The 15,633-nt window shown below is 55.2% G+C and overlaps 4 protein-coding genes across 4 annotated transcripts; all 4 read left to right on the top strand.

Annotated features, from left to right (window-relative positions):
* Nucleotides 1–3,602: 3,602 nt before the first annotated feature.
* On the top strand, nucleotides 3,603–4,245 carry V2A60_005272 (uncharacterized protein; the record flags this gene model as incomplete). Its single annotated transcript, XM_083256584.1, has 2 exons — nucleotides 3,603–4,140; nucleotides 4,238–4,245. The coding sequence occupies 2 exons, from the start codon at nucleotides 3,603–3,605 to the stop codon at nucleotides 4,243–4,245; spliced, it is 546 nt and encodes a 181-aa protein (XP_083112710.1).
* Nucleotides 4,246–5,423: 1,178 nt separating this feature from the next.
* Nucleotides 5,424–6,365, top strand: V2A60_005271 (uncharacterized protein; the record flags this gene model as incomplete). The annotated part of the gene is made up of 1 exon (XM_083256583.1): nucleotides 5,424–6,365. One exon carries the CDS (start codon nucleotides 5,424–5,426, stop codon nucleotides 6,363–6,365), a length of 942 nt encoding a protein of 313 aa, XP_083112709.1.
* A 768-nt stretch (nucleotides 6,366–7,133) lies between these two features.
* On the top strand, nucleotides 7,134–9,383 carry V2A60_005270 (transcription factor domain-containing protein; the record flags this gene model as incomplete). The annotated part of the gene is made up of 4 exons (XM_083256582.1): nucleotides 7,134–7,175; nucleotides 7,239–7,324; nucleotides 7,400–8,719; nucleotides 8,783–9,383. The coding sequence occupies 4 exons, from the start codon at nucleotides 7,134–7,136 to the stop codon at nucleotides 9,381–9,383; spliced, it is 2,049 nt and encodes a 682-aa protein (XP_083112708.1).
* Nucleotides 9,384–11,588: 2,205 nt separating this feature from the next.
* On the top strand, nucleotides 11,589–15,245 carry V2A60_005269 (uncharacterized protein; the record flags this gene model as incomplete). The annotated part of the gene is made up of 2 exons (XM_083256581.1): nucleotides 11,589–11,776; nucleotides 11,894–15,245. 2 exons carry the CDS (start codon nucleotides 11,589–11,591, stop codon nucleotides 15,243–15,245), a joined length of 3,540 nt encoding a protein of 1,179 aa, XP_083112707.1.
* Nucleotides 15,246–15,633: the final 388 nt, after the last annotated feature.

The following is a 15,633-nucleotide window of genomic DNA, read 5'->3' as shown; positions in this document are numbered from 1 at the left end:
ATGCGACAGGACGGTGACACACTGAGGGTTACAGCTTTTTTTTTATTAAAACAACGGGCGCCGGTCACGCAGCGACGAGCAGGTCCCGGATGAGGGTGTGGAGTTGAAGGGTCTCTTTCTGTTCTGATGCTACCCACCCTTTTTCTGTCCGTACTAATAACGGCACCTACAAGGAGGTCTAGAAAGAACTAGCTTGCGGAGAACTGTGGCGCTCATTAGCAAATACCTTTTTTACGTTTGGCTGCCAGGCTGCTTCTAGGGATAGTTGGTTGGTGCTAGCCAAGGGCAGTGATCAAGTGGTGGATACATGGCTTCGACCAGACCCCAAGGGCAGAAGCGCGAGTCCAGACTCTCGTCACTCGTGACATTTTCTCCCGCCCACCGTCTCCTTGTCGATACGACGGACCACAAAGTTGCTACCAGCGGGTGGGCCACAGGAAATTACATCCAAGAAAAACGGTTCGTCGTCCAGTCACTAACCCCAGAAGTGAAAGTGGCGTTGTGCCGATCGTCCTGGCTGCAAAGTGCGAGAAGGGGGTCCGGCCATATGTACGGTACTCAGTACTACGGAGTACCAACCAAGTCGATAGAGTTTCAACCATGATACTGAGTACTGAGTAGGAGGGGGGCGGCGGTGCGACGAAGCCAGGTCTAATAGTAGTCAGGGGAAGGGAAAAAGGACGAATGACGCCAACGCGGTCGCTGCGTTGTCGGGAGGGAGGTAGTATAAGAGTCGATACGAAACAAAAGACGAGATTGTAGCTTATTTTTTTCCCCTTCTTTTCTTGGTGGTGATACCGTTGGGTCAGCAAATTCTGCAATGCAGCTTGTGTCTCGCAGGGGAGTTGTGACAATCACCGCAGAACAGCCCCACGGTCATTTCAGGGGAGGAGGGGGGGGGGGATAGGAGGGCCCCATTTGCACGTGAGCGGCCGGGTTCGTGAACCGAACCAGGGCAAAAAGAACTTGTCGTGGCTTCGCTTTGACGTGGTTGAGTGGATGAATCATGAGTGGTTACCGCACAAGAGGTAGAGGGGGCCCAAAGACAATAAGGGGAAACAAAAAACTAAAAAAAAAAAACGACAAAAAAAAAACAGCAAAAGATCGACGGGGTCCGTGAAGGTGCTGCAGCATTCTTTTGTGCCAGATGATGGATGCTGGCCTGGCCTGGCCTGACGTGACCAAGACTTTGAACAAGAAACTGAGACTACAAGACGAATCTGCTGACAATGTGCACAGTCGCCGGCGCGAATCACTCTGAGATGGCCACCAACTTCCCCCTTCTAGCATATCGGTAGGTGCCAACCTCTTGTCTTGTCTCGCCGACGCCTTGTCTCGCCGACACCTTGTCTCGCAGCAACACCACGCAAACAGAGGCATTATATGCGACCGTCTCAAACATCATCACGCTTTTATCGTCTCTATCGCCATGTATGAATATTGTGACAATCTTGTGACTGTTGAACAATTCCGGATACAACAATGCACTTCTTTCTTCTCTCTTTGCCTCTTTCTCTTTTTCGCTTATTTTTTTTAACCGGTCTCAACTCGCCCGTCCGTCTCGCACGCTCGCGCCTTCATCTTCGTAGTCGCAGGTGAAGAATATCCGCCATTACTCTTGGCCCTCACGCTCTTGCCAGCCATACAATATGTCGCCAACTAGACGAGCAGGCGGGAAGGCATGGCAGGGCAGAAGCAGTCCGCCGCCGCCGCCAGTTTCCTCCAGAAAATATGTATCCTCGTAATATTTTGAATCTTCTTCTACACTCTCGGCATTCCACGCCCTTGGCAGACGACGCAATGCACATCTTGCTCCGATATACTTGAAAACTTGCTCTCGCTGTAAAACAGTGTCCACCTACGTTCCCAGTCTTGATCTGGCCTGGATCGCCGAAGTCACTTCTGGCTTCCGTCATTCGACTTATTCTTATATTTATCAGCGTTGACCCTACACTCTTATCCTTTGGCCTGCGGGCAGCCGGCCGCCAGACGGGCCAAGTGACCTCCACGAATCGGAATGGATACCGCCCAAACACAAAAGGCTGTTGGTCTTCATTCTAGCAACTCAGCACCTCAGGGATTCATCTCAAGGTCTTTGAGCCCTCCCGCCTCGGAGCTGGAGCTTGCAAGATGGCCTCTCCAGACTGTGGATGATAACGCAGCCGCATCCCGGTACCTGACAGCGCATCAGCCCCGGCACAAGATGGTACGCGACTTGAACCGCTTCAATCATCATCATTTCGCTGTCGATAGAGGATCACCCGCCACGTACCATGCACCTCACCGTCCAAAGCGTGGGCTCGACGACCGCTCCTTCTCTAGGGGCATAACGGCGCGCAGCTTCGAAGACGAACGACTAACTCATGAGCGGAGGACACGATCGTATAGAGACACGACATCTGAGATTATTTCACTATATGGGCCTCGAAATGCAATAGCTCACAATTCTACGCCGTCTCGAAATGACAACGATGCCTCACCAACAACCTCCCACTCAAGGTATCCTAGTGGCCAACGCCATGTGCAATCCAACAGCACCCATATGCGAAACGCCTCTTGGCAGAAATCGAGAACACCAGGACCATACCCTACGCGTTTGAGGCGTCCAGGCACAAGTATGGCCTCGCCCACGATGGCAGTGGCACGGGGTAGGGAATACAGTAGTATGAATGAGTACGAACGTGGCCCTCATGTACGTCTAATCTCTTACAGTGTCGACTTGCATCACTGCTGACAATAAACAAAAGGCAACGCGCAATCTTTACAAAGCCTCTCTTTTTAACAATCAAAGACGAGGCCCTCCACTGTCCCTCCGCGCCGAAATGAACAAGTCATCTAGCTCTCTACCATCTAGATCTTCACCGCGTCCAAATCACTACATGACAGCATCGGCACGTGCTTGGACGCCGAGTTCCACCGTGTCTTGGGCATCAAGACCCTCCGATCGGTATTACATGGGCTCAACCGACCAGAGCAGTAGATCTGCGAGCTTGACATCCATCGTTGAGATGTATCAGCGGCCAATGACATCCAGCAGTACTTGTCCAGTGATGCGACCTGCCATCTACTATGATTACAGTGAGGATTTCAACAAACCAGATACTGAGGGCACCCACCAGCCAGACGAGCTACTTTCTCCAGTTCCCTACAGAGCTGCTGGCGGGACAAAGCCAGCCGTTTTACAGCAAGACATGCATATGAAAGCGCACGGAGCCGTCGAGAATCTGCCAATATCTAAATCTGCACACTCTGGTTACAGGGGAGGCTATCATCACACAGACAGCAGTATCGACGAGTCCTTTGACTCATACCTGCAAGGAAGCCATGACGACTCCATCGAGGAGATCGAAAGGGCTATTGCGAATGCAATATCCAATGCAGCTGCAGATAAGCTAATGGCAGCTTCGGAACACTTGAATGCCTACACTGATGAGCTCTGCAGCAGACGAGGAGAGACCCAGACAAGTCTGTTGAATGGCACCAATGCAGCCCGGCGATTGCCTGCCACGGAGAGGCAGTACGGTCTGAAGGTGGCAGCTCCGAATGTGGAAATGAAGTCGAATGCAAGGCGAGCCTCTCAATCAAGTCTAAATAAAAATGTCATGGCACTAGATCCAGCATTTGTGGACTTCACATCCCTGCTCTCTTCGTTCGAGAGACTGGCAAAGTCCCCATTTTCGAAGCTCAGTGACGAGGATGAAGTTGATGAGCGACATAGCAGACGTAGCAGCAAATTATCAACAATGGAGACACTGGATGAGATCGAAACCACGGAGAACCCGTACTTGAAGCGTCATCGGCGTAATATGGCTACCGCTCGGGCTGGCACTCCAACGCTCAGTCCCAGCGGATCCCTGACGGAGCAGCCGCTGTCATCGGGACAGGGTACGTTGACTCTCACACCGGAGCCGCTGTCTCCTCGCCGTGAGAAAAAGGGTCAGACTGAGCTGCATCAAAGGTTCATGAAAGCACTCCCACCTCTTCCAGCAGAGATACCCGATACTGGTCCCAATCACGGGGCCCATAACTACGCCGAAAAGCAGAGTAAGAATAATTCTGGCACATCCCCGGCTCGGTCATCATCTCTTCGAAGCAACGTTTTGCGTTCAGGCAGCCCGGGAAAGCTCAAGCTGCGTGTTCGTACGCCATCGTCATCCGCGGACACGGAGTACGCAGCTGTGGCGAATAGTGTAGCGAATAGCGCCCGCCGAGAACGACGCTCCGCTGACGAGTGCAGGCCAATGACCAACGTCAGACCTCCCCCAAAGTTGAAATTGAAGATATCTCGAAATCAGCTAGGCCAGGGGCAAAATACTCAGACTGGATCAGTGATTCGTAACAATCGTCTGAAGCAGTGTAACGCACTGGCCGACGTGGCACAGCCACCACGTATCAATATTGAGAGGGCAACAGAGACAACGACTGAAACGGCGAGAAGAGCGGGCCACTGCGAACAGCAGGAGACTTTGATCACAGATGGCGACCAACGGAATAGTGCAGGCGAATCGTGCCAACCGTCTGACCAGTTCAATCTTTCATATCCTTCTACTCCAGTCGAAAGCGCAGATGTCATGCTGCCGAGGTTAGAACCCTTCCATGAATCCGTAGAGAAAATGCGGACGGCGCAATCAGAGACTGGTGAGGCAGTGGTGCGTGGCATCAAGCCAAAGTTTTCGTTTCTACGATTACGGCCCACCAACCAGATAGTGCCAGCAATGCTGGCCAAGCCAGCACCTGGTCCCAATTGCACCCACAACGAGCCGATCACGAAGATGCCAGGAAAGCATATACTTGGCTCAGCTAGCCAGTTTGACTCCATCATGACCGAGAATCCCGCTAGAAGTGTGTCGATGAAATCGGAACGGGTGAGCAATCGAGTGAAGCGGTGGGCTACGGACGCGAAGCGTGTGGTTCGGTCGTACGTCAGGCGTACCCTTGTCCGGACTCCCAAGACGGCAACGACGTAGAAAGGGGGCTTGTCCGATTGCCAGTCTAGTTGTTCCCAGAAATAGACAGTTTTTGGCCGGCAGGGAGTACGCCGCTTGGAGGTGGTCTGGCTGTATGAGCAGGCAGGGGAGCGGCTTGCTGGAGCTCGCCGTTGCGAGAGGCAGAAAGTAGAATTAACTCTGATATTACAGGCTCACACTAGCAATTTTATAAACTTTCTCCTCATATCGAGCCAGCTTCCTTTGCTTCAAGAATCAAGATGGAGAAATATGAGGCTTGAAGTGAAGAGTATGGGTGGAAATGGCCAGCGGAGGCTCAAGTCCGAGGTGCCGGAGCCCACTTGACGAGTCATGAAATCCGGGCGACGACGCGGGCGATGCTGGGCTACATCTGGAATAAAACAACTACAGTTGGCTACTGGAAATGAATTTTTACTTGAAGAGATATCTCTCCTTGTTTTATCAGCATTAACCAATATGGCTGGGCGAGACTATGCCACGACGACTGGCCTTGACGTTCGTCTTGCAGCGCGCCAAGGGAAGCATGCTGGCCCGACTGCGGGCCTCGCTCCAGGGTTCTTGCAGGCCAACATGCTGGTCTTGCCGGTTGAGTACGCAGACGACTTCAGGCAGCTCTGCGCGCGCAACCCGGTCCCTTGCCCCCTGATTGCCGAGTCGTCGTGCCTGGGCAGCTTCGACAGCGTGACGGGCTGCACGCCGCGCCTGACGATGGAGGGCTGCGACCTGCGGACCGACCTTCCGGCGTACATGGTCTACCGGGACGGGAAGCTGACCCGGTCGCACTGCCGGGACGTCTTGGAGGAGTGGACGGGCCGGCACGTCGGGTTCCTGGTCGGGTGCTCGTACAGCTTCGAGGCGGCGCTCGCGGCGGCGGGCCTGCGGCCGCGGCACGTGGCGCTGGGCCGCAACGTGCCCATGTACCGGACGACGCTGGCGCTGTGCCCGGCGGGCGTCTTCACGGGGGCGACGTACGTCGTCTCGATGCGGCCGTACCGGAGGCGCGACGTGGACCGGGTCCGGGCCGTGACGAGGCGGTTCGGCGCGACGCACGGCGAGCCCATCGCGTGGGGCTGGGAGGCCCTCGAGGCGCTGGGCATCCGCGACGTCGACGAGCCGGAATGGGGCGACGCGCCGCTGAGCGAGTGCGGAACAGCGGCGCTGGGGAAGCTGAAGAGACTGCAGCAGCAGAAGCAGAAGCAGGAGAAGGAGGCGGAGGCGGCGGCGGAGGCGGCGGCGGAAGACGATCAAGAAGAAGAAGAAGAGGTGCCGGTGTTTTGGGGCTGTGGCGTGACGCCGCAGGAGGCTGTGATGCGGGCTGGACTCAAGGGCGTCGTGATGGCGCATGCACCCGGTCACATGCTGGTCCTGGACGCAAAGGACGAGGACATTGTCAGCTGAAAAGAGGGACGGACCGGAGGAGAGAGAGAGAGATGTGCGATTCGCAAAGTACCCAACGAGTTGAAGATGGATGTCTGATGATGGTATTAGAAAGTGACTTAACAATTGCGGGCGGTACAGGTGGTTGGCGCGCCAAGGAACTGCAAGTTGAAATCTGTCTTTATTTTTCTCTTATGAATTTATATATTTGAGTCTTTTCTCCTGTAAAAGGCGAATCAACAGCCCCCAGCATTTACGCTTCAGTTTCTTTTTTTTCCGCAGGAAAAACCTCACAATTGTGATGTGTAGTTTCTCGAGGCCAACTTGGTACCTAAATAATCACGCCGGCAGGTACCTAGAAAACGGCGCTCACTATAGCTACCTCCTACTGACCTAGGTACTAAGCTGCTAAGGTACTAAGGTAGCTACCAGGTAGTGCGACTCCGCGAGAACCCCGCCCCCGCCACAAGCCATGGCTCCTAAAGTACTCCGTAAAGCGCCTGCAAAAGACCCGGTCCGGAGGAGCTTCCAACCTCGAACCACCATCCATCCTCTTTACGTTTTCACATAAATACAAACTCGCAAGCCAACTAAAAAAAAAAAGGACCTATTCGTGCTGGGCCTACGGGCCTTTTGTTTCTCTGGCCACTATACATTGAACCACCCGGTCCGCAGGTGAATTCGCGAGGCAATTGGGATGGAGGAGACACAGACTCCCATGGGGGAGTCGATACGTACCTCGTGAGTTGACGGGATCCATCATTTTTGCTGATCATCATCATTTACTCAATGTCGATTCAATACAGCTGCGAAAGATGTCGCCGCCGCAAGGTATGCAACTCTGTTCAGTCAACATATCGGCCACCCTTTCAACTAATGAAAATAATGAAATAGATCAAATGTGACCGCAAAAGACCCTGCTCCAGATGTGTCAAGGCCGGCAAGGAATGCATCTTGCAAGGCACTGGTGAAAAGCAACGGTAAACTTTTTGCAAGACCTCTACAGTCTCCCTCTCTCTCTCTCTCGAAACGCCTCCCTGACTGTTTGGCAACAGGCCGGTATCAAAGAGCTACGTGACTGCCCTCGAGGGCCAGATTGCGACTCTCGAGCAAGTCATCCGCCGGCTCGCCCAGGCCGACAGCACGGAACGCGACGAGATTCTCGCCCAGCTTCCGGCCCTGTCGGTCCCGGCCCAAGACGGCGCGCCGGCACCGGAAAAGACGGAGGCGCCGTCGGATCCCAGCGTTGTGGCCGCGCGCCTTCGCTCGGGCCAGCTTCGACGCCTGCACCCCAGCCACGGCGCGCAGTTCTTTGGCGGCACCAGCTTCCTGCAGATGCATCTCTCCAGAGAATCTTCCGTGCCCGCCGAGGCCTCGGCGCTCCTCGCATCTTCGCCGACAAGCAACGCACTCCAGGATGCGGGCGGCTTCGATCCCGCGACCATGGCGTCCGTCGCTGTCGTCCCCTCCATCGGCTTCACGTCAGAATCGGATGAGTCGACGCCTCACAGCAGCGCCTTCCAGTACGCCCCACACGACGAAATGTCGCAGAAGCTCATGGCAACCTTTTTCAAAGAACAGTACCAGTATAGCATGATTGTGTACAGGGAGTACTTTTTTCGCGACTACGACATCGGGTCCGGCAAGTACTACTCGGACGTGCTCCTCTACGCCATCTGCGCTCTCGGCGCGCTCCAGTACGACGACACGCTCAACGTCTCCGACGTCTTCGCCGGCCAGGCCCAGACGCTGCTCTACGGCTCGCTGGACAACCCGGACCTCACCCTGCTGCAGGCGCTGGTGCTGCTGGGCTACCGCGAGATCGCCGTCGGACGCACGTCCAAGGGCTGGCTGTTTTGCGGCATGGCGTTCCGCCTCGCCCACGAGATGGGCCTGCACCTGGACCCGAGCAACTGGGACGGCTTCACCGGCTTCCACCGGGACCGCGAGATTCTGCGCCGCGTCTACTGGGCCGTCTTCACCGCCGACAAGCAGCTGAGCCTCTACTTTGGCCGCCCGCCGGCGCTGTACCCCAACGAGTCCGACGTCCGCAACACGATTCGTCTGCAGTACCCGCCGGACTGGCAGGGCCTGCTGGAGACGTACCTCTGCGAAAAGGTGTCGGCGACCGAGTTTGAGGACGGCGTCGCGCTGGTCGGCTCCTTCATCTACCGCGCCGAGCTGTCCAAGATCATTCACGTCATGATTACCGACTTGTTCGAGAACCGCCGCGGCGACTCCGACCCGGCCGTTGTGGCGGCCAAGTCGCGCCAGATTCACGTATCTCTCACCAAGTGGCTTGCCAGCTTGCCAGGAACCGTGCACTGGAACCAGTGGACAGTAGGCAAGGTGCCGCCGTCCGTGCTTCATCTGCAGTAAGTGTGCCTTCCTTGATCCGGACGGGGACCTGAACATTACTTTTTCTGACAGCAACCTAGCATGGTCTTTCATACAGTCATGATTATCCTTCACAGACCACCGTCCAACATGTTTGACAAGCCAGGCATAGCTGAAAGCGAAGACGTGGAAATATGCTACGAATCGCTGCAGGCCATTCAGCGTTTGATGCGGAGCTTCTCCCGCTTCTACCGATACAGGTCACTTCCACTCGATTTCGTACAAACTCTGGCAACAGCCACAGGTATTGTACTGATGCGACGGTACCTGCTCAAAGCATCGTGGACGGACCCGGAGATTGAACGGTCCGTCTCTCTGCTACTGGACGCGATGAACGAGATTCAAAACACGTGGCCGCCGGTGCGCGAGATCAGAGACTCGCTCATGCAAGCGCAGCAGAGCAAAGCGGTGCTCCCACCAGACGTGCCTTTTGCGGGCAACGACTTGATGACAGGCTTGCACCTAGACGTCTCTGCCATGGGCGACTTTCTACCCACATTTGGCCGAGGCGATGGCAATGGTAGTGTGGGCAGCGACGACATTGAGACGCTGATCACGGACGAGTTTTTAAGCGCGCAGCTGCAGATTTCGGAGCCAGTTCTGCAGCCCTTTGACTTTAACCAACCTCCCGGCCTGAGTTAGGGGCGAAGGTCAATGGCGTGATGATGAAGAGGGTCATGACGTGCAACGACTGGATAGCCTATTCTTTATTTAGCGGGGGCATGAACAAGCATTGTGAGGAGTTTATAGGTGACGTGGGAGTTTTTGAGTATTTGGGCTGAAAAAGTTATTCATTGTCATTTGATTTGTTGAGAAATGATACCATTTATGACTTTAGAATTGAGCATCCCTGCGCACGCAATTTGACTCTGTTGGTAGCGCGACGGCAAACATGTCGCTAGCGGCTCCCTCCTGATGGCGTAACCAGAGGAAGGAGAGCAGTGATCGTTGTACATTCTGTGTGAAGGCGTCTCAAGAACATGTCGGAGGGGAGCTTCTTCAACATGTCGGCTGGAGGGAGTCTTGGGACTTTGTTTTTTTTTTCTTTCCTCTTTCCATACTTCTGTTTCGCCAAGGCTCTACTGATTAGATTTTAGCGACAATCCGTGTCCCGAGCTAGAAAGGGACCTTGGCTCGGGCTGGTCGAAGCTGCTTAATATAGGATCGTTTTCCATCTCATCCGTGCATCCCCTGGGGGAGGGGCGGGCACGAGGCTGTGACGGGCACTACTGACTAGTGTTGTCCGAAAATAGGTCTGACATGGCGTCGGCCTCGGGCCTACTCAGTAGGCAGGCACAATTGCCTTGCAGATAGGGGAAGGGAAAAATTCAATAAACCTCCAGTACTCCGTACTGAGCAGCTAAGTAGCTTCTTGGATGGAGACGTAGATGTGCGCGATACCGGCTCCGTAGCCCGAATTGGCCATGGATGATCTTGGCATTTTTCGTATACCAATTATGAGGGCGACAGATGCGGAGATTACGCATGCCCCCCCCTCCCCGATGCGATGCGTACTTACTGATAGGGACATCTTGCATACGGGAAGCAAATTGGACACGCACGTGTGTCGGGGCTGACGACGAGGGCGACAACGACACACGTCGACAGCCGTCAAGGGTTGTGAAAAAAAAAACGGTGCGCGGCGCGGCGGGATTGGTCTGGCGACGCCATGATTGATGGCATGATTCAGGTGGTGAGGCTGGCTGGATCAAGGTCGCCATCGGCATGTCTTTGCTCGGTCGTCCCCCGGGGATGGAAGAAGACGAAGAAGAGGTCGCCCTGGCCGACATGAGTGCGGCCAGCGTATGCGGGCGGTGCAGTTGTCGACAAGGCGCGTCACGCCACACGAGTTACTTATCGATGCAGGCCGAACGAGTTGGCATGAGCAAAGGGGGCGATATTGTACGGATTAGAAAAACTCGTGTTGCTGCCCAAAGGGAAGCATGAATGGGGTTATACCGTAGCAACGTTATAGACAGGGTGTGCGCTGTAAAGTACACGTTGACTCGGTACGCGCACGACTTTCGCCGTGAGATGAGCGGTCAAGGCCGAAGACACTGGCATGGATCTGTCAGTACTGGTATCAGTAGGCTTAGTCATGGTGCGAGCTGGATGGCCATAGTTTCTGCCATGGTGTTTTGTTTGAGCAAGTGCCGCTGATGGTAAATGTTGATGCAGGTAGGTAGACGTGGAGTACGGAGTACTTGGGCAGTGAATGGTGTTTACGACGGGCCGTCTCCAGGCCGTCAACTAAGTATAATAAAGCGGGCGATCACCAACGGCAAGTTCCCCAGGTACCCAGGCACCCAGGCAAAGAGTTACTACTGAGTAGGTACTAAAGTTACTCTGCACACTGACAACTGAGTACTGGTAGGTTGGTAGGTTAACTAGTACAAAGTATGAAGGGGCCTAACTAATAATAGCTGCTCAGTTAATACCGATTTATGGAGTACAGGGCCCCTGATGACGGAGAACGATGCCACCCGTCTCCCAACCAGGCATTAGTACCGGTACTAATGCCTGGTAGTTAGGCTACTAATAAATACCTGGCAATAATGCCTTGTCACTCTCATTCACATTTATCAGTACTGCCTTGGCACATTCTAACCTCGTACTGTATCGCCGGCGTCAGCCTTCTTCTCCTTCGACCCTGTTTCCCTGCGTCGCCGTCGCTGTACGCCGCCCGCCAGAACCACCAGTTTGTCCTCCCGGGCCAACACAGAGGGGGAAAAAAAACCAGGCTGCGAATTTCATCATTGATTCAAATCCTTCCCCTCATGTCGCTCAACGTCGAATAAAACGGCCCCGGCCTCTTCTCCTCTCCCTCCAACCGATTCGTCGCCCATCATGGACGACGACGCAGCAACAGCGCTCGCGAATTCACCGTCGTCGTCGTCGTCGTCGTCGTTGTCGCCGCTGGCCGTTTTGCCGCCCAAGCCTGGTCCCGCCGCCGCCGCCGCCGCCGCGGGCGCTCTGTCCAGCAAGGCCTCCTCCTCGTCGGCCTTTGAGCAGCTCCCCGACGAAATCATCGAGCAGTACGCATCCCCCTCCCCTTTTCCCTTTCTTCTTCACTCTGCTTCTTTCTGGTTTCGGTCCAGAAATCGCCGTGATATCGCACCACCTTCCGATGCTAATGCCCCGGCTCTCGATAGAATCTTACGTGTCGCCGATCCTGACAGCTTCGCCTCCCTCATCGTCCTCAACCAGCAGACTCGCCGCGTCTCCCAACAGGCCGACCTCTACGCCTTCCAGCTCCAACGATGTGCCTCCTTTGCCACCGCCCATGCTGCCTTTACCCGGGTCCGGGACGAGGACCTTCCCAGACTCCGCCGCCTCTTCGCCCGCGAGGTCAAACGCAACCTCTTCAACGCCTACAATCGGCCCTCCGAGACGCTCGTCAAGCTCGTGTCCAACTCGAACAGCTCCTCCTCCTGCCCCGGCGGCGAGGGCATGCAGTTTAGCGCGTCCTCCAAGGGCCATCACCTCCTGGCCTACAACTCCTCCCGAATCTACGTTCTCGGCGTCCAGGGCCCCGATCTCCAGGTCAAGCGCGAACTCAAGATCCAACGACGCCCCGTGTCCGCCACAATCACCGACGATGCAGCTACACTGGTCGTCCTATCGACCGAGATGCAGGTCGACCTCTACGATCTCGAAAAGAGTCCACCCAAACGAAAACACGCCATTATCCTCGACAAGAACCCTCGCACGATTGCCGTCTCCTCCTGCGGCTCCGTCATGGCCGCCGCCTACGATACCGGGATAGAAGTGTCCTCCTTACATCCGAATGCCATGCCAACCGAGCGCCGCGAGGTCAAATGTGATCCTGTCGACAATCTCGCCTTTTCCTTTGATGGCACCCAGATTCTTGGCACCACGATACATTCGAGCCCGCCAAACTCCGTCGTGCTGACGGCTCCATACTACGACCCCGGCGCTGTCGCTGGTCAGGACAACCTGGTCGCCATGTGGACAACATCCATCTTGTTTCCCAATACCAGTCACGATTGCAGTCATGCTGTGCTCTTACAGTATGGCACCGCCGAGGAGGCTTTCTGGGCCTTTGCGTACGACCCTAGCTTCGAGACGTTTCGTGCCATCCGCATTGACGACCTTCGCAACGGTACCACCTACTTTACCGGCCCCGTTCCGCGGCCATCGTCGCAGTCCAAATTACTGCCCAGCACACTACCAGCCGCCGCCTACCACGGACACCTGGTAGCAGCCGGCTTCCATGACAGCGAAGTATGGGTATACGGCGTACCTGAAGACTTGGACGCTGTTCCTGAACATCAGGTTGGGGTTTATGATGGCCCTGCCGGCCATGGCCGGAGGAGCAGCCAACACAGCAACCTCTCTAGGCATGGCTCGTCTCGTGGTCGAGGTGAAAACACCAGACTTCCTCAGTGGCAGCTTCTGTGCGACAAATATCGCAATAATTTCATTGCAGGTAGGAAGGTCGCTGATCTCACTGCCATCAGTACCGTAAAGTGGGTAGAAGGGTTCGCTGGCTCGTCAGCCAACGACCGTTTGTTGGTGACTTCGCGAGGGATATCCCCTGCTAGGTTAGCTACCGATGAAGAGGACATGGACTTTGTGGATGGTGGCCGAGTTTGCATCCTTGACTTTGAATATGGGCCAAGGAGTGGATCAAAACGCGAAGTTGTCATCGAGGTTGGAACCGATGACGCCGAGGTCTTACAAGAAGAGCAGCGCGACATGGAGACGGAGGTGGCCATCGTGCGTCGGCGCACCGTGGTACAGAACCGCTCTGGCCGCAACCAGTTGCTGCGCGCTGCCACCACCGCAAACCAGCACGCAATGCCACCGATGCTACGCAGGCTACCGACAGAGGATGATGATCCTCTTGTGCCAAGAAAGGTCGGAGTCAATCCTACCAACAGCACTAGGGGAGACGAAGAGTCCATTGCCTCCATGGACGAGATGGAAGCCTTGGACGCCCCATACTCGCATGCAAGCCCTCGTTCCACGACGACCTTGCGACGTGCTGCCACTGCCGCTGCGGTGAATCGTCGACTTAACCCACGTACTGCTGATGGTCAGAGGGTCGTCTATCGCCGCGCGGATGGGCGAGGCGAACTTCCCCACGAGAGCGACGCTGACAACTGGGTCCCTCCTCCCCCTCCATATCAACCGGACGATCCAGGCACCCTGCCTGCGTTTCTCCGCCGTCCAGCCGTTGCACCGTTGCCATCACCCGTGCGACCATATACTGCCCTCGTGTCATCACAGACCCAAGCATGGCCTGGTCCATTTTCACCTCGCGCTCAACTAGCCCAAATGGATGGGGCGAATATCCCGTTCCGCCAACGAACAGCAAGCGACGAGACTACGTATAGCAGCATCCAGCGGCCTGAGGAGATCCCACGCCCTCTATCGACGCCTTTGGTCATGCCGATTGAAGCCGAACCGAGAATGGACGATTTGTACGGAGTTTCCCCATCTGCCTCGCCTGCACCCGAGAGCAGAGCTGTCCTGAGTGTGACAGAGGAGCCACAGGCGGAGAGCATCTCACCAGATGTACGTCATCCTGAAACGGCAACTGCAACGACCGCCGCCGCAGCTGTCGACTACTCGGAAGCACTTGAGCAGGTTCAGCCACATCATGTACAAGCTAGTAACATGCCCTTATCGGTCGCCATTCCACCAGCGCAGCTCTCTCCAGTCGCTGAAAGTGTAGTACATCATCGCAGACTCTCAAACGCGCAGACTTGGCCAATGCTACCCCCCATACAATCGCAACAGGAGCCCACACCTGTTCAACACAACATCGCAGTGTACTCTGCACCAGCAACAGGCGTGAGCATGTCCGAACTGGCATCGACTTCACTTCCGCCGCCTCCCAGCAGTGATCAGATCAGTCGACTGAATAAGAGGATAAGTATGGGTGCTCCACGACGGCTGTCTGGCGGAATTCTCAACCAATGGGCTGTCCCTGGCAGTAGAGCAAGCTTGATGGGGCCATCCACTAAACAACGCACCTTTGGACAGGAGTCAACGCCAGATGTGCCACTAGTTAATCCCGACGAAGATCAGCCGCTCATAATAAGCACCCCCAAAGGCGTGAGTGGCGCGTTTGACTCCCCAGGAGAGACGCAGATACTAGCGCCAGTGCCTCGCCGGCCTCGACAGAACATTCCCTTCAACCCGGGGCAGCCTGCCGAGCCTGTACAATCGCTCTTCCCGGCGCTGCCGAATAACGGCGCGAACGTGACGAGGCAAAAGGCTCGCCACCTACCCTCATGGCTGTCCTCGCAGCCGGCAGGTTCGACGCGGTCACCAGTGCGTGTCAGCCGCAAGCCCAGCAGAGCAGAACGGGGAGCCGCGAAGAATATTCTCGACGCAAAGAAACGTGGATGGAGGCCCAAGTCGAGAAAGTCGACCCAACCCGAGCCACCAATTCTCGGCCCGGAAGACTCTGGCTGGACAGATGTTGCGCCACAACCTGCTCAGAAGGATCATAGGAAATGCGTGGTCATGTAAGCTCTGGAATTGGGTGGTTTTATCTCCGACATATCCAAGTTTGGAATTTGTATTTGTTCATGTGTTCATCAATCCTTTGGAAAAGCGACTCGAGCGATCTTTACTTTTTATTTTGTCTTGGGGCATTTTGCATTTTGTCGGAACTACAGGGTCGTGTTCCGTCTTTTTTCTATCATTTCCGAGTATCTGAAGCGAGCGCTAAAGCATACACATAATAAAGTTGACTTGATCTATGGCTTTTTTTATATATAATAATATTTTCATGTGTTCATGTGTCGACGTCTGAAAGTAAGTGTAGTAGACTGGCAAACAAAATCTAATAGCTCCCAAAACGCGCCTCCATGTAATGTCGTCTGTACATCCCTCCGGCGAAACCTAGTATTAAATG

The sequence above is a fragment of the Cordyceps javanica genome, chromosome 3 (genome assembly GCF_051103115.1).
Source record: "Cordyceps javanica chromosome 3, complete sequence".
Classification (NCBI taxonomy): domain Eukaryota; kingdom Fungi; phylum Ascomycota; class Sordariomycetes; order Hypocreales; family Cordycipitaceae; genus Cordyceps; species Cordyceps javanica.
Note: the sequence above shows the minus strand (reverse complement) of the source record. Positions and strands in the feature narration are given on the sequence as shown.